This window comes from Apteryx mantelli, chromosome 25, assembly GCF_036417845.1.
Source record: "Apteryx mantelli isolate bAptMan1 chromosome 25, bAptMan1.hap1, whole genome shotgun sequence".
Lineage (NCBI taxonomy): Eukaryota > Metazoa > Chordata > Aves > Apterygiformes > Apterygidae > Apteryx > Apteryx mantelli.
This window is the reverse complement of record NC_090002.1, coordinates 6,836,709-6,857,094: the sequence shown is the minus strand read 5'-3', so window position 1 is coordinate 6,857,094 and position 20,386 is coordinate 6,836,709. Positions and strand designations below refer to the sequence as shown.

The 20,386-nt window shown below is 51.6% G+C and overlaps 2 protein-coding genes across 4 annotated transcripts; one reads left to right on the top strand and one right to left on the bottom strand.

The window, feature by feature from the left end:
* Window positions 1–4,030: 4,030 nt before the first annotated feature.
* On the bottom strand, window positions 4,031–8,079 carry RPL10A (ribosomal protein L10a). Its single transcript, XM_067310816.1, has 6 exons — window positions 8,014–8,079; window positions 7,725–7,799; window positions 7,525–7,605; window positions 7,013–7,161; window positions 5,855–6,027; window positions 4,031–4,233 (listed from the first exon to the last, which is right to left on the bottom strand). Exons 1-6 carry the CDS (start codon window positions 8,016–8,018, stop codon window positions 4,063–4,065), a joined length of 654 nt encoding a protein of 217 aa, XP_067166917.1. The 5' UTR covers window positions 8,019–8,079; the 3' UTR covers window positions 4,031–4,062.
* A 50-nt stretch (window positions 8,080–8,129) lies between these two features.
* Window positions 8,130–20,305, top strand: ZNF76 (zinc finger protein 76). Of its 3 annotated transcripts, none has more exons than XM_067310814.1 (15): window positions 8,130–8,567; window positions 10,063–10,242; window positions 11,570–11,650; window positions 12,850–12,927; window positions 13,079–13,281; window positions 14,118–14,195; window positions 14,615–14,728; window positions 15,154–15,229; window positions 15,588–15,713; window positions 16,091–16,270; window positions 16,599–16,832; window positions 17,250–17,395; window positions 18,286–18,438; window positions 18,547–18,660; window positions 19,280–20,305. In XM_067310814.1, the coding sequence occupies exons 2-15, from the start codon at window positions 10,170–10,172 to the stop codon at window positions 19,382–19,384; spliced, it is 1,761 nt and encodes a 586-aa protein (XP_067166915.1). In that variant the 5' UTR covers window positions 8,130–8,567; window positions 10,063–10,169; the 3' UTR covers window positions 19,385–20,305. The 3 variants fall into 3 exon arrangements, with proteins under 3 accessions (XP_067166915.1, XP_067166916.1, XP_067166914.1); XM_067310813.1 differs by lacking the exon at window positions 8,130–8,567 and adding an exon at window positions 9,065–9,158; XM_067310815.1 differs by lacking the exons at window positions 8,130–8,567; window positions 16,599–16,832 and adding an exon at window positions 9,064–9,158.
* Window positions 20,306–20,386: the final 81 nt, after the last annotated feature.

Genomic DNA, 20,386 nt, shown 5'->3' with positions numbered 1-20,386 from the left:
TTGAGTTTTTGCGGTGGTTTGAAGGCATCTTGGTCCATCCATGGAGGATCCCATGTGCTCCAGCTGTGCTAGGTCCCACCAGGCTGATCCTTCTCTGTTGTCACAGGCTGGTGGGGAAAGGCCAAGTCACGAAGTTGAGTGGTCTCAGCCGCGGGCAGCGCTGGGGCTGCTGGCGATGCCCTCAGCCACGTGGTTTTCTGCTGATCCTTCTTGGTGACCCCCGCGGCCAGTGAGCAGGCGCGAGCGGGGTTGTTTGATCCCTGTCACACTCGCTGGCCTCGTGTCCCAGCTGCAAGGTACAGCTCGGGCTGAGGAAGACCCTGCTGCCAAACTCAGCCGCGTTACCTGCTTGCTGCTTCATGCAAACTGTTGACATTTGAACTCAAGCTGTGTCCCATCCCTGAGAAGCTGAAACCCAAGCGAGACTGTGCACCGAGTGTGGTGCCGTGGCGGAAATCCCAGCGCATGGATTGGGAGCAAGGACCGGTGAAGGCAGGCGCAGAAAGGAGAAGGGAGCTGCTCCCGGCAGCCAGCCCTGACTACCGCGGCAGAATGGGCCCCCGCACCGTTAACCAGCTCCCCCCGCTGCAGCTGGGACCCCTGCAAATCCCAGGGCCTGAATTTTCCCAGCTGCGGCACCTCGGCCCCAGTAGCCCAGCGGGGCTCCCGGGGCCCTGCCCACCTCCCTTTCATTCCCGCCTGCCTTCCCCAGGCATTGCAGACGGGAACCAAGTGCGCGCTGGGGGTGACGGCCAGGTGAGTGTTGCAGCTGGGTTTGTCCCCCGGCATCATCCCGTGGTCGACAGCCATGCCAGATGGGGGACCTGGGGACAGGAGCCCAAACCCGCTGCTGCTACCCGCCATCCCGCTCCTCCTCCTCCTCCCTGGGCTCCCCAAACTTCACCTCCCTTTCCAGCCCTCCCATCAGCTTTTGGCCGTCATCTTCCCTCGCGGCGCTGTGACTTCATCCCCATCTTGATCCTCTCAAAGACCCGGAGCTGCCAGGAGTAAATGTGGTCAACTTGTGTACAGCTTTCCTGTTTGCGGTTCCCTTCCCTTCCTTCCATCCCCATCCCTGCTTGTCTCGGGCTGTCCCTAGCCCACATCTGGGAAGAGCCCTGCTCCTTGGGAGACACAGCGCAGGCTCTTAACGAATGATTATTTATTGCTCTGTCCATTCCCCCGATGGCCCAGGCTTTCGGGGCTGTGAGCCCCGGGTCGGTCCTTGCTGAAACGGGGAGGCAGCTGCTCACCCGCATTTTCTCTTTGCGAGCTGTCTGTGCTGCTGAACCGCCCCGAGAGCTTGTTCTGGGCTTTATTAGGAGCTGTAGGTTGGATTAGCGCTGGCAGAACGGAGCTGAGGTTTGTCCCCAAGATGCATTCGTTGGAAAAGTCTGCACTGATTCATAGCAGCTGTGGGTTTACCCCTCCTGCCGCCCGGCTCCAAGCCTGTTTGGAAGTTTGACATCTGTGGGCTGAGATGTTTGTCACTTGGTTGGTGTCTGAAAGCAGCTGCTTTGATGCACAAAAGCTGTTGCAGGGATTTGGAGTTTTTTTTTTTTTTATTGCTCTGGGGCAGTTGCAGCAGAGCGGTGACTGTTGAAAGCGTCTTTCATATTTAGAAAAAACAAAGCAGGAATGACTAATCCTGCTGTACTTTGTGGTGGCCTCAGTGCGACGCAGCCACTCATGCCCACAGAGGAGTTTCTTAATCTTTGCTAATTTAATACCGGGGCTTCTGTTGCTCCAACCCTGTGCAGCGCTGCAGTGCCCAGGTGTTGGCTCACCGCTGGGAGCATGAGCACGCGAGAGCAGCCGTACGCTGTGTTGGCAACGCGCAGGGCACCGGTGCGTTGGGTTGGGTCACTGCACGTGGGTGGCTTCAAGAGCCACTGTCAGTCCTGCTCGCCTCATTTTGCATCTGTGCTGAGCACCCTCAAGGCGGTTTTGGCAAGGCGTGTTGGGTGGCACATCATGCATCGCTAGGGTCTTCCTTGTTGTCCTTTGGTTGTGGCATTCAAGGGCTCTTTCCTATGAGCGCTATTCCCCCAAAAATCATCCTTTGGCATCCACACAGCATCCTTTTGACATCCGGAGGATGCAGGAGTGGTTACAGTCAGAGGGAACTGCTACTTAAAACCTCCAGCAAGCAGTTGTCTCCCTTCAGCTACCGAGGTGGCCACAATCTCTGGTCGCCCATGGCCAGGAGGCAGTGAAACGTCACTCCAGGGCTGCCAGGGTGACCGTCCTGCATCGCGCAGCCTTCTGGTATAAACAACGGTATCTGGTAACATAACCTTCCCCTCCTTTCACTACCAGTCTCAAAAAACAGAATGAAAAAATTCACAGGGCCATTGGAAAGAGCCACCACGCTGCGGTTAAATCCCTTTCTTCACTCCCACCCCATGCCCTGCTAGATGACTCGGAAAAGGTTCGAAAGGCTGAAAACTGCATCAGCCACCTCTCTGATGTATTGAATGTTTCAACGTAGTAAACATAACTAAGGGTTGTTTTTTTTTTCATGTTGGAATATTTATATCTGCCTTTTGCAGTGGGCCACAACTTACCATCTTCAGCAAAATGATTCCAGTAATGAGAAAGATGTAGTTCATAAAGTTATTTGCACTTGATTAAAAAAAAAAAATGTATCTGAACTTTGTAAAAAGAAATGTTTGCATTTTGTATTGTCTTTTTTTAATTATTAAATGGAATTTCTTGGTGTTGTGTTGATCTTTCAGAAACTGACTCTGGCGTTTATTTTAAAGGTTTCTAACAGCAGGATCCAAAGCTATTTTCATTGTTTTGTTCCTTCAGAGGCTAGGACGAGCTTCTTTCAAGGGCATAGGTCTCAGAAGCTTAAATCCTATAGACTTTCACAAGCTCACCCGCCATTACCCAATGTATTTTTTTATGTTTATTAACATGATGTAACATATCTCATTTTTACCCCCAGAACATGCTGGGGGTAGGCTGTGCCTAATGAGAACATTATGGATCTTATGCTTAGCTTAGTTTCTGCTTGGCTTTGGCTTCCTTTGCCCTCCCCACCAGGTGCTGGAGTTGGACTGGGACTAGCTTAGCTCACTCTGCAGGCCCAGAGGGAAGTGGCAGTAATGAGAAACGATCTTTACTTTGGGTCCATCTCTGTGTTCCCTAGGCTAAGATAACAGTTGCTGCACCCAGAAGCAGTAGGGGAGCCAGTCATCCTTCCCTGCACCCACCAGCCCGTTTCCTTCCCAGGTTATGCCCCCATCCACACTTCCCCACCCTAGTGATCCTCCCTGTCCCCTGCTTTGCAGGTGTCACTCCCATTCTGCCTCCTCCAACACCCTCATTGCCCCAAATGGCTCCTCCAAGCCCCCCCAACCTCCTTGCTGACCAGCACCCTCCCTTTGCTCCAAGCACTACAGGTAACTGGGACCAGCTGGGGCAGGGAAACATCCATCAAGCCCTCACAAGCTGCTGCTGGGCAGGATCCCCCAGCCCCAGTCATTGGTTGCTGCATGGGCAGCAGCAGCACCCTATAAATGTGACTGCCCCACCAGCCAGAGCCCTGGACAGGGCAGAGCAGAGTGCTGGAGGACAAGCTGCACTGGCAAGCTGAGCACAAGGTAAGTGACCCCTCTACAGAGGAGCTAAGAGGATCCAGGCGCTTCCCTGGCTAAAGCATGGCTGCTGAGAGCAAGAGAGGTTCCCAGGAATATTAGTTAGACTTGCAAAGCAAACCTCTAACTTTGGGGCAACAGCCCCAGTTTTACCTATTCTAGAAGGTTTAACAGGGCTGTTTCCCCCTCCTGCTCTGCTCTCAGCACAGGATGCTGTGGTCGTTTCTTTGCATGAGGAATTGGCCTGTGTTGTTCTTTCCTCAAAAAAGCTCCCATTCAAACTGAGTCTGAAGTTTCAGTTAAGCTTATGTCCCTATCCCCTTACCACAGCATTCAAGATCTTTCCTGCTTTAAGAAAGTGGGCAGCTTTTTAAATAACCCTCCCTTCCCAACAAGCTTTGGAGAAACACAACCAAACACACAGCTGTAGGTATCCTAAAAGTTTATTGTTGCCCAGCTAATAGAGGCGCTGGGGCTTCCCCATGGTGCTCTTGATATACAATGCACGCACGTTCTGCCAGTTCTTTTTCAGCAAGGACACCAGGAAGTTGATGGCCAAGTGAATGTTGTAGACAAGTTCATCCTCTGTCATCTTCACATGACCAACAGCCACTGCCAGACAGAGCACCTGGGGACAAGGACACCAAGATCACTCACACAGGTAGAGGCTTTTCAGGGAAACCAAAGATTACAGCTAAATGACTGACAAAAGTGGCACAGCAATGCAGAACTAAGCTAAAAGCATAACCGCTGTAGTGTTAAAGACAACCCAGTAGTAGTTTTTGCACAGGTATCTGCAGGCTAAACATGCAAGTTTAACATTGGTAGAACTTCTCTTTGGACTAGATTCCTTAAGTCTTGAAGGAATATAATCCTTACAGCTTCAAACCCCTCTATACCATGTGAGAGCAAGTGCAGAATCTCTTAAATAACTTATATTTTTACATATCATAGCTCTCATACTAGAAGAAGTGGAAATTCAAACATTCCAGATCTTAACCTCATGTTCTATCAGCTCCACATGCCTTCTCCAGCTTATCAATGGATCCACGTTTCCAAAGTGCTCACTATATTTGCCATGTGGCTCCCATGAACATGCACAGTAGCATCCGGATGCAATCTCTGAACATCAGCTTGCACAGGTCTGGCTTCCTCAGAGTGCAAAGGTGACTTGCAGAAGGCAGCAACCATCACTATCTTCCAGATAGGAAAACTAAGCCCCAGGAAGGATGTGTAACGCTGCTGAACAGACCTCTAGTTTAACTCTGCTCCCATGCTGTATTCATTAGGCAGCACTGGCATGTGTCCTGCAAACCACTAACCCAATGCAGTACAGGCTATTAGCTCCAAACTTAACTGCTAAGCACAGTGCCAACTTCACTTTTAGTTTTGGCACTAGCCACCAGCACTTTATTTCTGTGCATAGCACACACACAGGCTAAGCCTCTGCCTGCCAGCCCTGTGAGGAAGCTTGTAAGCCAACACTCCCCCCAGGCTGAAAACAAAAGGATTGATGAGCGAGCTGACAAGAAAAGTGTCAGGACATCATTAGCTCAGTTACTTAAAACGCTGAAGCATTTGCAAACTATCACATTTGCTGTGCCCTTCCAGTTGTTGTGCCCTCAGGCCTAGATCAGCTGGAGTCCAAGGATGCACCTCAGCTAGCAGAGCTGTTAATTCTGAATAATACCCCCGAGTCACATTTAGACTACTGCCACGAGATTAAAATGCCTGAACAGGATTATTTTGGTTTTAGGGAGTTGGCTCTCTTTGACATCTCTTGACAGTAAGAGCAGCTATCTACAGAGCTGCGGCAAAGCTCACTTGCAGAGTCAAGTCCCAAACTTGTCTCTGACAAAGCACTGCTGTGGGCACAAACCCACTGGGGCATGTCTGGCTAGGAGGCCCCACCCTGTAAGTGTCACCCACTTACTGTGAGAAGTGTTAATTATGACCAATTGCGCTCAGCACTGGAACATCAAGACTCTCTCCTAATTATTTGCTCCAAGATCTTTCAGCCACAGATAAATTACTCCTCCTTTCCAGTTAGCAGCTGAATACTCTGGTTATTGTGTCCCTTTGCTGCACAGAAGAGTACTGGTACTTATCACTAGCAGCTGTTTTAGGAAGAAACTCCTGCAGGGACACCTACAGTCCAGACCAGAGAACGCAACCATATACAAGTGGCCATCTGCCACAGCGGGGGGGAATGTAACTGCTTTGAAGATGGAAAGCCCTGTGTTCTTTACCTTCTTCATCTGAAATTTGATGGTAGATTTGACCTCATCAACCTTGGCCACCAGGTTCTCATTGTGAGTGAGGAGAGAAGGGAATTTCCCAGCTTTGTTCAGACCTGGACCCAGGATCCGAGGAATCTGCTTGATCAAGGACTCTGAAGCCAGAAAGGCATCGTACTTCTTAGCTGCAAGGAGAGAACGAATGCAGGTAAGGAAGTGCTCAAGCTCTTGCACAGAGCTCGAGCGCTCAACTGAAACTGCGCTGCTCCATTTCCCTCAATACACACCTTCATGCATTTCTAGAATGCTGCCTGAGTCTAAGCTGTTTTTCTCAATACTGTATTAGAAATCACTTCTGCCACACCAGCCATGCCTGCCAGGACCAAGCTTCACACCCTGCCAGCAATCCCGTGCACTTACTGAATGTACCTTATTTCCCTGAAGTTAGTATTTGCTGAACTATGCTTAAAGCTCAACTCTGAGATCTACCAGGAGTCTTGTAGCGTATTCTGTGCATGTGTGGATAGGTAACACCCTATATCTGAGAATGGCTTAGCTTACAGCAGGGGCATCCTATGTCAAATTGGTGTGCTTCATAATCACTTATGGCTCCATGACTAATCCTGGATTCAGTGGGAAACTTTCCTTGTCTGCATGAAATGTGTATCAAAATGACTGACTTTGCAGGGAGGGAATTATTTTTTTCTATTACCAAGGGAAAATAAGCAAATTCCATTCTGTTCACTTAAGTACTGCAGGAATAAATCAAACTGAAGTTTTGCTTCTCTCTAGTTCTGCTTGGCCTTTGCTGCACTCTGACTCTCTGATCAGGAGAATAAAGAACATCTAAGGGTGAAATTTTCAGGGAGAAAGGAGCAGTTTTCCTTTATCCCTTCTTCCTGGAAAGGGCAATCAATATTCCCTGCATCCCTGAAGGGTTGACCTGTCAGTCAGCTCTGTCAGACCTTTTAAACCAGGCTGTTGGCTCTTCTGGGTAGTTTCTATGTGGATGCTGATACTTAAGGCTGACTATGGTTGGCTTTCTCTTTCTTGCAGTTAACCATGACATGGAAATCTGAGTATGGGGAACAACTGTACTGTTTACTCAGCCCCCCCTCCCCCTCAAACTAGCCAGCATACTCCAAGAACCCACTTCATGCCCCCACTCACCCAGCTTCTTCACCAACTTCTTGTTTTTGTTGAGTTTCTTCAGAGCCTCTATATCCATGTGAGGAATGTCAACTGCTTTGGCCTCATCACAGTGCTGCTGGTCCCCCAGCAGGCAGACTGAGAACTTGGGCCGTGGAGTCGACTTCAGCCTGGGAAGGGGAGAAGGTCTGCATTACTCCGAACTGTCAGTGCCACACATGCCTCTAAGGGAGCTGTCACAGAGATACCTTACCACAGCGCCTGGGAATCCTCCTCCACAGCTTCTAACCTGCCTTCTCCAGCAGGTCGGTGGGGTCAGCACAGCGGCCTTCCCACACCTCCCCTCATGTTTTAAGACCCAGGGTAGGGGTCCGTCCAGCCGCACCCACTCGGGAGGGGTGGTCTGAACTACCCGGGCGGTTCAGCACTGCGCCCTCCTGCCGTGGGGCCGAGCAGCTGCCCCGCCACTCGGCGGGGCCCAGCGGCAGAGGGGCGCAGGCTGAAGGCTGGGTGGGAGCTAGAGGATGCCGAACCTGACGGTGCCGGAGAAACGCTTGTCTTTCTGCGGGTCATAGTTCTTCAGGCTGATCTGCAGCTCCACAGTCTCCACAAACCTGAGGGAAGGCAGAGAGAAGCCGCTCCCGTGAGGGCCCGGCCGGCCTGGGAGCGGGACCTTGGCCAGGCGCCGGGGCCTAAAGCGCGGCGGGCGCTTTTCGCGGCGCAGGGCTCTTACTTGCGCCGCTTGGTCTTGCTCCCTTGCAGCACCTCCTTCACCGCCTCGTACAGGGTGTCGCGGGAGACTTTGCTGCTGCGGGGGGGAAAGACAAGCCGGGCTCAGGCACCGGGGGCTGCGGCAGGGCCGCCCCAGGCCTTTCCCGGTCCATCGGGCGCCTGCAGGCCGCGGCGGGGGGGACAAGGCCCCGATCGCGGCTCCCCCCCGCTGCCTGGGCCCTGCCGGTGGCCCGAGCCGCCCCGCCGGGCGCGGATGGCGGCGGATGGCGCAGCGCGGCCGCGACACTCACCTCATGGCGGCGGCTCGCCGGGGCCGAAAGGGCAAGGTGGCGCCACGCGCGCTATAAGTAGGGGCGGGGTCTCGCGAGAGTTGGGCGCACGTCGCAACGCGGCGCCATGCTGGGTGTGGCGGAGTGTGGCGCGGGCTGGCGGCGGCGCCAATGCTGAGTGTGGCGCAGGCTGCTGGCGGAGCGTCTCCCTCCTGTGGGCTCCTCTGTCGGTTAAAGGACTTATCGAGGCGGCGGTGATGGCACAGGGGGCATGTCGCCTTGGAATCTCATTTTGCTACCAGCAGTCTCCCAGGCAGCCTGCCATCCTAACCAAGGCACAAAACCTCCAGCAGTCTCGGAGATTTCGTCGCAGATAAACGGCCAAACCTGCCCGTGAGCCTTTGCGTCTCCTCAGCAGCCCCAGGGAAGGAGATAGGATGCAGTGAAAATCAGCGGCATCAGAGCCCAGATTTTAGGAGACGTTTGAGCTGCCCTCTGCAGTGTGCCGACTGCCTGAATGCAGCCCCGGTGCGAGCAGTTCTTGAGGAGGTCTCAAAAGGCCTCGTGTTCAGCCTGTGAGTGCAATATCTTGTGGGTGAGCCAGGTTTTTTCCCTCGGGGACCAGTAAAGCAGCCGTGATTAAATTTAAGCATGGAGGTAGCCTGGTTGCCAGCTCTTCACAAACATGCAGGTGTGTGAGGTGCCAGGGTCGGCAGGCAGGCGTGACCAGGGACAAGTGCAGCAGGGAAGGCAGCAGTTATGCCAGCAAGGAGTTTATTTAACCCTATTCCTCCTTCCCCGCTGCTTCTGGAGGCACCGCCGTTGCTAAGGCGGCGCACAGGCCTGTGGTTTCCCCTAACTGGGCAATAGCAAGGCCTCTGAGGGCAAGTTCAGCCTGGCGGCGTCAATGCGCGCATGGCGCATGCGGGGAATGGCCGCGCATGCGCCCTGACCGCTCAGCGGCTTTCTCGCCCTACACGGGCCCAGGCGCCGCGTCCCGGGGGGCGGAGCCTCTGCGGCCCCGGAACCTGGATGCCGGGTTGGCGAGTGGCCGAAACGCGGCAGGGAGTGCTGCTGCTATGCAGGTTGCGGGGCGGCGCGTGCAGGGGCTGGGCCCCGGTGCATGGCGGTCAGGCGGCGGACTCGGCCCCGTCGGGTTTCCTCAGGTCGGTGCTAGCGGTGGGGGGGAAGCCTGAGGGGAAGTGAGGGGGGAGATGGCGGCCGAGGGGCCGCCGGGCCCGGCGGGTGCTGCCGCCTCTCCCGGCCGCGCCACGGAGGGGGAAGCTGGTGGGGGGGGGTTCAGTACCCCCCGCCGCCCTCAGGACACCGGGTCTGCCCCGCCGCCGCCCTCGGGGCTCGCCGTGGCGCCCGGCGCCCTCCCCGCCCTCGGGGCGCAGCCGCCGCCATGTCGTGAGGCGGCGAGCGCGACCCCGGGGGGCTGCGGTGGCGGACAGAGCCGTCGGGCTTGTTCCTGGAAATAAAAGCGATAAAATACTGGGCTATCTCGGAGATGACTGACAAAGAGTCCCCTGCAGCTGCAGCGGAAGATAATTTATCAGAGGAGTGCTGCTTTAGCAACGTGTCCTTGCCGGGGGCTGGGTGTAAGATCATCTGCCCCCGGCCAGAAATCCTGCTCCTCAGAAGGCTGGGAATTAGACAGGGAAGCGAGGAGAGAGTGAAGGTGCTTCCAGGGACACCACTCATCATCCTGTCCCTCTCTTGCAGCACAGGACACCCTCACCCTGTAGGTTGAGGCTTTAAAGTACTTGGAAACCTTCCTTGCACATCATTTGAGGGTCAAGGAGGGGTTAAGTATGGTATCTACACTATCTCTAGAAAAAGTCTGCACCACTTTGATAAGCCTTCTCTTCTGTTTGTCAGCAGAATAGATTGTTAGCCTTGCTTGTTTAAAAAAAAATCATGCCATTGGTATGGGAAGGGGTGCATCTTTTGTCCAGTGTAATCCCTTATAGTCTCCAAAATACTGTTTGCCACTGGAGCCTTTCTTAGTATGCAAAAATGAGTATACATTGGGAGAAAATATAATTTACAATGTTCTTTTTATTTAAGGCTTAAAACTCATTGTTCCACAAATCTCTTGCTCTGGCTCCTGGCGCTCTCTGAGAGCACACTGAATAAAGTGAAATTCATGTCTGAGGAGCAGTCATCAGGGCAGGATGGAGAGCTTGGGCCTGCAAGCAGTGACCCTTAGTGACGGGACGACAGCCTACATTCAGCAGGCTGTCAAAGGTAATGATTTTGGGGGGCTATGAAATCTAAAAGTGTCTTGAATGAGCCTGTGAAATTGGACTTATTGAAAGTGTCCCCCTGGCATGCTGTCAGATATCTCATACAGTTGCTTCGTACAGGAAACTTGCAGTTATCTGTTAAATTTGCACAGGAGAGTGATGCAGCAAAAATAAAACATATCTCTGATTTGAAAATAAAGCTTTGGAGATAGGAGAGCTGTTGCAGCATAACATGGAAGTTCGGCTCAAACTGGAGTGAGCCCCATTCCTTCAGGGACAACTAGGGAAATGGAGTTCACCCTGTTCAAGCAAAACTCCCCCTGAAGTCAAGCAGGGCGTTTTACTTCCCTAAGGAGCATAGAGTTTGGTTCATGCTAATGCTTTTCTCATTCAAAGGGGTGCTGAGCTAAGTGTTTGTTAGTTGAAGTGATAGCGGTGCAAATTCAACACCTGTCCTCGTTTTGGTGTTCATAAGATGTTCCTTCCTCTGCCACCCACTGTTCCTGAGAAAAGGAGTGGGCTATATTCCAGCCTACAGAACACGTTTGTAGGACCATTGAGGTTCTTGTGATTGCTGTCTTGCTTTCTTTTCCATATGAACTCACTGCAAGTTTGTTATATTCACAGACTTGGGCTATCTTGAAAACAGTTAGGTCTCATGACCCCTAACACTTTCCACTAGGTGAAAGCAACCTGGATCCCTAGTGTTCAAATGAGCTGGAGCAGTGACCTCTCTGCATCAGATATCTGGGTAACTAAAATGTTATCATAGAAATTTTTTGTCAGAGTGAGAGGTTACTCAGACAGTTGCACTGTTTTAAGATTCCATTTTTCACAACCCACCAAGAGTAGCAACGCTCAGCCTTTTAGGGCCTGTAATTTCTTTTCCAAGAATTGACCCTCAACCAAAGTAGAAGAAAAGAAATGTTCAGTCTGCTGCTGGTGCCATTGAAAGCTCCCAAATGAGTTCTTCTGCAGTGCAAGTGTGGTTGGTTTCTGCTTTAGATCTAAAATGCTTAGCATACATCATTCTTTTGCTTATTGGCTTAAGGGGCTGTGAAGGGTAGCTCATAAACAAGTACTGACTGAGATTTTTTTGTCCTTATCCTCCTGTCTAGGAGAGGGAGACTCCAGCGTTTATGGAAAATTAAGTGCATCCACCACTGTTCAGGGGAAGGCTTGATAAATAACTGCTTATAAGTAACAGTTTCACTGGCTTTCTGTGTGACTGGCTTCCTTGAGAAGACACAACAAAGGGGACAGCTTGCTGAACCAGGAAGATCGTGAACTCTGCAAGCACTTCTGATGGTATTTCTTAACTGTTTCAGGTGAAAAGCTGATTGAAGGGCAAGTCATTGAACTTGAAGATGGGACCACAGCTTACATCCATCAGGTGACTGTTCAGAAAGGTGAGGACCCTAAATTTACCTTTTTTTTTTCTAGAAGGACATCGTAGGTTTGACTGAAATCTTCTGTGTCCCAGCAATTGGGCCTCCTCTCTCAGCACTAACTTTAAGGGATCTTTTTAGGTGTGGTTTTTGGTCTTGCCCCTGGTTTTGAGGCTGAATGAGCAAGGACTTAGGATGCATGGTTTCCTGTGAAATCCTCAGGAAGCCGACAAGAAGTCAGGATTTGCTGGTGGTGTAAGCACATGCTTGTTAAACGTTATGAATGTTAAGAGTTTTGCCTGTGGGCTTTCTCACAGTTTGCAAGTCTAACAGATCACAAGACTATGAGCAAGGCCAGTGAGCTGTGTGGTTTTTGCATATGCTCTCTGCGTACATGTGTTAATCATACAGAACCCAAACAAAGTTTGTTTGATCTGAGAGCAGCTAGACAGAAACTCCCTCTGAACTATAAGATATATATTACCCCAGATTAGTTTTTGGGGGGAGGGGGCCAGAGGGGGAAGGCTGTTGGAAGCCCTGTCATTTTGGTCATTGGTCTATCAGCTCTGAAATGAGGTGACATTAACTAAGCTGAGGGGTGATGGGAATTCCTTTCATGTGTCATGGAGGAATCTTCCCCAGCCACGATGAGCTGTTGTAAAAGGGCAGGTAGAAAGAAGTCTGTTGCTCTGGGCCATCCTCCCCTCCTTCTCTCATGCTCCTTGTGTGGCACCTCCCTTTTTTGTTCTCAGAAGGTTGTTTGAAACCCGCCTTGTATGCCTGGCTGTGCTCCTTTCATCCCTTCATCTTCTTCTCTACCTCCAAACCTGCCAAGAGTCGTCTTTCTCACCCCTGCTCCCTCTGCCATGGGATGTGTGTGTTCTCCTTTACAAACCACTGTGCCAGAGCTTTCCATCTTGTCTGGGATGTAACCTGGCATCTTGGAATTGGTGAGATACAGGTTACTGCATTACCCCAAACAACCAAAGAAATGCTATCAAGTTATGCATGAAGCCTTAAAAACCTCATAATTCATGACTGAAGGGCTCAGATGGTATCTTACAGCCTATAATTGCGGCAGACTTCCCATGCAAGCAAGCGGGTTTCATGTGTGCTCTTCCGTGGGAGTGATACAGTAGTGTTCAGCATCTAAAGTCATATCCCTTCTAACCCATCTGAGTCTTCCGATAAGGTTTGTGAATTTTCTTCTTTTATTTTAGAGTCTGTAGCTTTTGAAGATGGGCAGCCAGTGGTGTTGGAAGATGGCAGTATGGCATACATACACAACACACCTAAAGGTAAAAAGCATTCCCCATCTTTTCCTTAGCATCTGGAATATAAGTTGCTGAAGCGTTATGAATTTCTAAGGCTGTAGGTAGCCCGGGGAGATGAACGGCAGCTGACACTCATCAGCTCTTTTATATTTGGCTTTGTTGGTTCCCCTCGCAGAGAGTTACAACTCCAGCACCTTCGAGGCAGTCCAGCTGGAGGATGGCTCCACTGCCTACATACATCGTCCTGTCATTGTGCCGCCTGGCAGCACCATCCTGGCAGTGCAGGCAGAATCTGGGCTAGAGGAGTTGGCTGGAGAGGAGGAAGATGATGCCTTTGATGCTGAGACCATTAATGCATTAAAACAGTATGCCAGCAAGGTGAGGGCCCAACGCTTCTTTCATGGTCTGTCAGCAGCACTGAGGGGCTGGTGTAGTAGTCCACATTTGGCCTGAGGTTTAAGTTACCTCCCTTGTTGGTCCTTGTGTGTCTGTTTCTCAGCAATGCCAACTCTGAGAAGAGAAACTGGACATGGCTCCTGTGGGAATGCCATCACTCATAGGTCGCTGACAGTTAAGGACTTGGAAACATGGCAGGCTCCTGCTGGACTTCCTAGCTAATTCGGGCAGAGTGCTGGGCCTTTTACCCTTAAGCTACTTCAGGCACAGTTCTGGGAAGAGCAGAGAGCTGCTATGATACAGCTTGGACTTTGTTTCCTTGCTTTATATGCTTCTTGTAGGTGTTTCTTTCTGTTTGCCTACATTCCTCGTAACATCACCTGGTTATGATACTCTCTTCCATGAACAATTCAGGCGACAGTTCAAGACCAACCTTTAACATGTCAGGAGTGGCTGAGTTATGATGCTTGTTTCCCCCTGTTACAGTGGCCTCAGAACCCTTAAGTTATCTCCAAATCCTAATATGTGTTGTCACTGCAATACTCCATCTGAACATCTGTGATCTGGGGTGCTGCCATTTTTTCCCATCCTCGTAGCGTTGCGTGAGAAGGGGCTACCGGGAACGTGCCAATATAGTGCTCAACTGGGCAGTGTTTAAGGTCGCTGATGGAGACCTTTCTGCTGTGACAGGACCAGCCACCCCCAGGTTTTTGGAGAAGAGCGGGGCAGCTCTGCTGCTTGGGCTTCCTGCTTGGGCTGCTCACCTGTTCTGCACTGTACGGGGAGGCATGAACAGTGCTGTATGTCTTTGCTTGCAGGGATCTGATGAGGAAGAGGAGGGAGTAACAAACACCTGCCGTATGAAGAGTGAGGATTCCAGCGACGTCCCTTCCCAGGTCTGAATTTTTCAGTGATGCATCTCTGCGACTAGGCTAAACTCCTCGTGATTCAGAGCACTTTGCAGGCTAGTAATTAAGAAAGCTTTGGGGCTCCCCTGCAAGATGAGCAAATACATTAGCTGTAGGTTTTACAAATGAGCTAGGTGAAGCATTGAGAGGTGGGTTGTGTGTCCAAGAATACCCAGTGAGCTCAGAGGTGGGACTGGGAAATTCTGGTTCCCGGGTGCCTGCTCTGTCACCTGGACTGCATCATGTGTGTACAACCTATGTTTGTAGGAACACGTTTTTGTGAGGATATCTGAAGGTGCATGTGTGTGTGCGTGCGTGTGTGTGGCAAGGAGGGAAATGATTCATGTCAACTTTGCAAAGTCTGCTGTGGTGGCTCACTGAATTAGGTCCCACATATCTCTTGGCAGGATTTGCAAGAAGAAGTGCACAGCAGTGAGAAGGGGCAGCAGGCTGGCAGTAGAGCTTTCCGCTGTGGGTACAAAGGCTGTGGCCGCCTCTATACCACAGCCCACCATTTAAAGGTAAAGCAGCTAATGCGCAGTCACTCAGATTGGGTTTGTCCCCGTGTTGCATTGCCGGCTCAGAACACGTGCTGTACAAAGGGCGGAGAGTTGCATGCTTGGGTTCCCACAGGGAAAAGGTCAAGGCACCCTGTGGCACTAGCACATTGCTCTAAAGTGAGTTTCTCTCTGAGGTCTTTAGGGAGATGCTTTTGACCTTGAAGAACAAGGGGAAAGCGTTTTATTTTTAATGTGGGAAAAGGCAAATGGGACTATGTCAGTGAGAAGAGACTTTGACCCACGAGAGATCCAGATGTGTTGGCCATGGTGAAAGCCAGTAGAGTGCTTCAGATTCTCTCCACCACCTAGATTTCACTGCACTGCTTTCCTTCCTCTACACTCCTTGTCTTGGACCACACTTTAAAGAGCTGTTCTTTCTGTTCTAGGTACATGAACGGGCTCATACAGGTGATCGGCCGTATACATGTGACTTCCCAAGCTGTGGGAAAGCATTTGCTACAGGTAACAGTTTCTGTTTTGCAAAAGTTCTCTGTTCTGTCCAGTCCAAACCACTCTTGAGAGGATCAGCCCTGGCTTCTTTCCAGCGGAGCACAATAAGCATAGCTTTTAAAAACTTCTGAGAAAGAATTGCAGCATGTGAAATTGCTGGGTCTTGATTGGTTATGAACAGACAAAACGAGTTAAGGGAAGAAGATGAATTCTCAGTGGTGGTGTTAGGCTATTTGGATATTCCATCCCGTTCAGGTTCCTAGACACAGGCCAGACATTCAAAAGTTTGTAGATTGAGAGGCGGTACACAGCTTGCCATGTTACTTCCTCCACATTATAAAATTAATTGTGTGATTTCTTTCCTTGCCAGGGTATGGGCTGAAGAGCCATGTGAGAACGCATACTGGTGAAAAACCTTACAAGTGTCCAGAAGACATGTGTAGCAAGGCCTTCAAAACTTCTGGGGATCTACAGAAACACATCCGAACACACACAGGTGAGCAATGCAGGAGGAGAATCCCCTAGATGCCCACTGAAAGGGTGTCCAAGGTGAAGTACCGCTTCAGTCTTTGTCTGGTTTATGCCTTTTGATATCTTGGATGAAGCAAGGTAGAACTGAAGTAATCTTCAGACAAGTAGATGGTAGAACTAGGGATTCTTGGCTCTGTTACCAACTGCAGAGCAAAAGAGTAGGCGTCATGATTTGTTTGCTAGAGGAAATGTGTCAGCACACGGCATTCACAACAGTGAGAACTGAACTGAGGTCTCAGTAGTGTAATACTTGTGGAGGAGTAAAGGGATACAGGTGTCCAGAGCATCCCAGGTAGCTGGGTTCTAGCAGGACTCTCATTCTGTGTTACTCTGTCAATGCAGGTGAGCGTCCCTTCAAGTGCCCATTTGAGGGCTGTGGCCGCTCTTTTACCACATCCAACATCCGCAAGGTTCACATCCGAACGCACACAGGCGAGCGGCCTTACATGTGTCCGGAGCCCAACTGCGGAAGGGGCTTCACCAGTGCCACCAATTACAAGAACCACATGAGAATCCACACAGGTAAGAGGAGGAGAGGGTAAAACACAGATGCCTCTTCCCCAGCCAGCTGGCAGCACGGATGGCATGTGGTAGCAGGCAAATCTATGGGACTGAAATGACCATTTCCAGGCAGTGCTTTGTTGGTGTAGATTTGGGGCTAGCCAGGGGAGTTAAAGGAAATAGGAATTGCCTTATTGGGCTGATGATAGTTCCTTCTATCCCTGTGCTCTGTCTCCAGCTATTCCCTGTTGGTGGGGAATCCCTTCCCGGGTGTGGTGAGGGTGAGCAGATTAAGCTCTGCACTGTGAGGCTGGTAGAGCATGAAAAGTCACTGTGGCCTCTGCCATAGGAGAGAAGCCGTACATGTGCACTGTGCCGGGCTGTGGAAAGCGCTTCACGGAGTACTCCAGCCTCTACAAACACCACGTGGTCCACACGCACTGCAAGCCCTACACCTGCAATAGTTGTGGGAAGACCTACCGCCAGACCTCCACGCTGGCCATGCACAAGCGCAGCAGCCACGGCGAGCTGGAGGCCACGGAGGAGAGTGAACAGGCCCTCTATGAACAGCAGCAGCTGGAGGGTGAGCAACCACTTCCCCATCACCTGCAGCAGACTTGGGTCAGACCATGTGGCAAAGCAGAGAGAGAACAGCGAGAGACCGCAGCTGCTCTCCTCCTTTGGACCTGGGCCTGTGCTATGGCCTCCTCTCTCCCCCATCAAGCCCAGATCTGTGTTGCAGTCAAGAGTAAAGGGCTCCCCGTGATCCTGTTTGTATGTCATGGGGTGGGAACAGACTGCTTTCCATTCTGTAGTACAGGGAGAGGTAAAGATCCTTCCTCCCAGATCGACACGGGGGTGTTGTCACCATGATTGTGCGTTCTTCTCTGGTGTTGGCCCTTCAGGGAACAGGCAGGTCCCAGGGTCGCACATGTGTGCCTTCCTGCTCTGATCGGCGCTTCTCTCTCACCCCCTTTGCTCTTCCCCTTCCCTGACTCAGCTGCTGCTGCTGCTGAGAGAGGCTCCCCGCTGAAGAGCCAGCATATTGCTTTCCTGTCAGAGATGGAGGAAGATGAGGACGAAGAGGAAGATGATGATGGTATGGCCACACAGGTCTCGCTTATCTCTCAGGATGGGACACAGCAGGTATGGACACTAACAGCTTCCAGAGTGTGAGGAAAGAGAAGTTATTTTGAGGGAGATCCTGCCTTTTACCCAGCCTGTGTTCTGCATTCCCCCGAGCGCTTTCTGATGCTCCTAAACGGGTGTCCCGCAAGGGCTGGGCCTCACCTTGGGCCTCACCTTGGTGTTCTCTTTAGGGCTCTCTTCAGTATGAAGCAGACCCCAGAGATTTGTGGGCTCTGTCTGTTTTGAGGGCTCCCTCCTTATAGCCTTACCCAACTGCCACTGTCTTGATGCAGATGGTAGAGAACGCAGGCCTCTGGTCCCTGACTCGCTTTCCGGTGAGTCTGCGGACGAGCTCCTGCAGGCGTTTGTCCAGGCTGGTGTGCAGCGCTGCCATCCCTCGCCTCCTGCACTGCTGCCAAAAGGTGGCTCCCAATCTCTGCTGACACAGGCTGGATTTGGAGGTTGTTTTTTCGTAGTGTGTAAACAGCAGCCTTGTTTTTGTGCCGTACTTCCCTCTACCAGCTGCTCATGTGCTGACTGGGGAAATTTCCTTCTGTGGCATAGGGCAAAGGAAAATAGCTGCCGCAAATAACTCTACAATTTCCCCTTAGTCTGAGGTGCTGCCTGCTGCAGCGATACACAAGCTGTCACTTAAGAGCTTAGAAAAAAGATGCTAAATGGGAAGGGCAGGTGTGGTCAAAGGGTCAGAGCCAGAGACTCGAGGTTTGTAGGTTCTCCACTTGTTCTCTCACCCTGGGCAAGTCCTTTGAGTTCTCTGTGCCCTAGGTCTTGCATGCAGAGAAAGAATATTTCTTCCTTACTGAGACATTTGTGTTGCTAAACAGGAATTACTTAAGGCTTCCTGAAAAGCTGTTCTGGCTGAAAGTATCCCCTTTTATCCCACCCAGGTCAGTCTATCCCAGGAAGACCTGCAGGCCCTGGGCAGTGCAATCAGCATGGTGACACAGAGCAGTGCCCTTGCAGTGCCTGAGGAAGAGCTCACAGGCGATGGCTCACACACCATGACTATGATCAACACTGATGGCACTGAGACGCAGCCGGTACGGGCAAATGTGGGGCCTTCCCTCTTCCATGCAGAGAAATATCCTGCCAGAAGGGAGTCACCTTTTCTTTTAAAACCTGATTGTTTTTATCTTAACTTTTCCCAGGTTACAATAGTCACTTCTGGGGCAGTCATGTCTGAGGAATCAGCCATCACATCCCCCCGTCATCAGCAGGTGGCATTGCTGGCTACTGCCAATGGCACCCACATTGCAGTGCAGGTACCATGCAGCACCCTGAGCAGGCCTGAGCATTGCTCCTGCCATGTTCCCCTTCCTTCCCTCCTGTGCATCCCCATCCACCCACTTGCTTCAGCACGTACCTCTTGCTTTGCCGTATCTGCTCTGTTCCGGGATGCTTGCTCCTTAACTCCCAGATGTCCTGTGCATTGAGGAGAGCAGGGACATGTAGGGATAAAACTGCGGAGCAGAGAACTTGGGGAGGGCTCCTGGGGGCCTACGTGCCGCTGGGACAGAGCTGAAAGTTCAGGAAGTGGCAGAGCAGGCACCAGCTCAGTGGTACCCCCCAACACTTTCTTGAACAACTGACCCAGTTGTGTCACATCAGCACCACGTATGTGATCCTGTCCTCAACCGCCGGTGTTCTCAGCTGTCTGCCTTGCCTGCGTGAGCGGCCCCTCGTATTTGCACAACGCTCATTTGTAGGCAGCCTGTCCCCATCACAACAGTGTCTCCCTGTTTTGCCCCTGTGCTTCACACCTGTGTCACCCGCTTTAGATTCCTCACACCCCTGTCCTGCTGGGGCTGCCCTGAGAGACACCAGGCCTATACTGAGCCCACCTTTGGGAGGGCAGTGTTATCTCTGTCTTTCCTCCCCTAGTTAGAAGAGCAGCAGAGCCTGGAGGAAGCCATAAGCATGGCAGCAGCAGCGATCCAGCATGAACCCGTAACACTTGATGCAGCCGTGTCTGAGAATGGGTGCTGAGACCCTGCAGAGCCTCCTGGGCAGGGAGAGCAGGCAGGCCGAGCCTGTTTTCCACGAGGCGTTGGGATCTGCAGGAACTGGGCCAGCTGGCGCGCAGAAGACACGCGGTACATGAGCGAGGAAGGAGGCTGAGTCCAGCTGCCTGCGTCCAGCGTGTACACCACGCAGGTGGTGAGAGCAGATGTGGGCAGTGTTGGGCTCCCGAAGTGACCCTGTGTGAAGGGCTCTTCTCTTGATTGCAGGGATGTCTGAGAAACTTGGCTGCTGCCTTCTGCTGGAGCTCTGCTGTTTTCTTGGGCTCAGAGCGGTGACTTTCCTGCTCCTTGCCTTGGAGACTGACTCCCTCTGTCTGAAGGAGATGGCAGGTTGTGTCTTCTATTATTAACTCCTTCATGGCCAAGACTTCCAAGACCTCCCAGTCTTCTGTGGTAGGCCTGGAGCTACAGCGATTTAAGCAGTCACTGAGTGTGAAATCGATTTTGAAGAGGCACTTCCTGCCCTTTCCCTCTAGGAATGGTCCCAACAGCTGTCTACCCCTCTGTGTGAGGGGCAAGTGGGCAGTATATGCACAGAAGCAATAAAGCCTCAAAAAGTGAAGCATCAGCGCAAGCCCGGGCTGTCCTGGGCTCAGTGTTTTGAGTGACAGCCTCTTCCTGATGCGGGAAGTCAGTTTTCCCTGGCGCACACTGAGTGAGCACCCAGGCTGGCTCCACACGCGCCTGGGCACCTCTCTCTTTACCCCAGTCCTCTCGGCTCTCAAGCAAACTTCCTTGGCAGACTCACTGCTGTGGAGTAGAGGAAAACGCTCCCTCCACAGCGGCCAACCAGCACGTCCTGGGGGCTGAGCTAGACTTGGATGTAAATACTGAGTTGAAATAAAAACAAATTAAATGTCTTCTTTTAAAAAACAAAACAAAAACACCCTTCTCTCCTTCAGTTTCTGGAGCTGGGGGGCTGGCAGAGAAGGGGAGGGAGGGTTGGACACTACTATTTTGCAGATGA

What these genes read in the sequence shown, in the direction of transcription:
- RPL10A (XM_067310816.1), bottom strand. An exon ending in CGTTTCTCCGGCACCGTCAG is followed by an intron (nt 7,162 to 7,524) that starts GTTCGGCATCCT and finishes TCCCCTTCCCAG; the next exon opens with GCTGAAGTCGACTCCACGGC. An exon ending in GAAGTTGGTGAAGAAGCTGG is followed by an intron (nt 6,028 to 7,012) that starts GTGAGTGGGGGC and finishes CTCTCCTTGCAG; the next exon opens with CTAAGAAGTACGATGCCTTT.
- ZNF76 (XM_067310814.1), top strand. Translation starts at nt 10,170, where the DNA reads ATGGAGAGCTTGGGCCTGCAAGCAGTGACCCTTAGTGACGGGACGACA. An exon ending in TGAACAGCAGCAGCTGGAGG is followed by an intron (nt 16,833 to 17,249) that starts GTGAGCAACCAC and finishes TCCCTGACTCAG; the next exon opens with CTGCTGCTGCTGCTGAGAGA. An exon ending in ATGGCACTGAGACGCAGCCG is followed by an intron (nt 18,439 to 18,546) that starts GTACGGGCAAAT and finishes AACTTTTCCCAG; the next exon opens with GTTACAATAGTCACTTCTGG.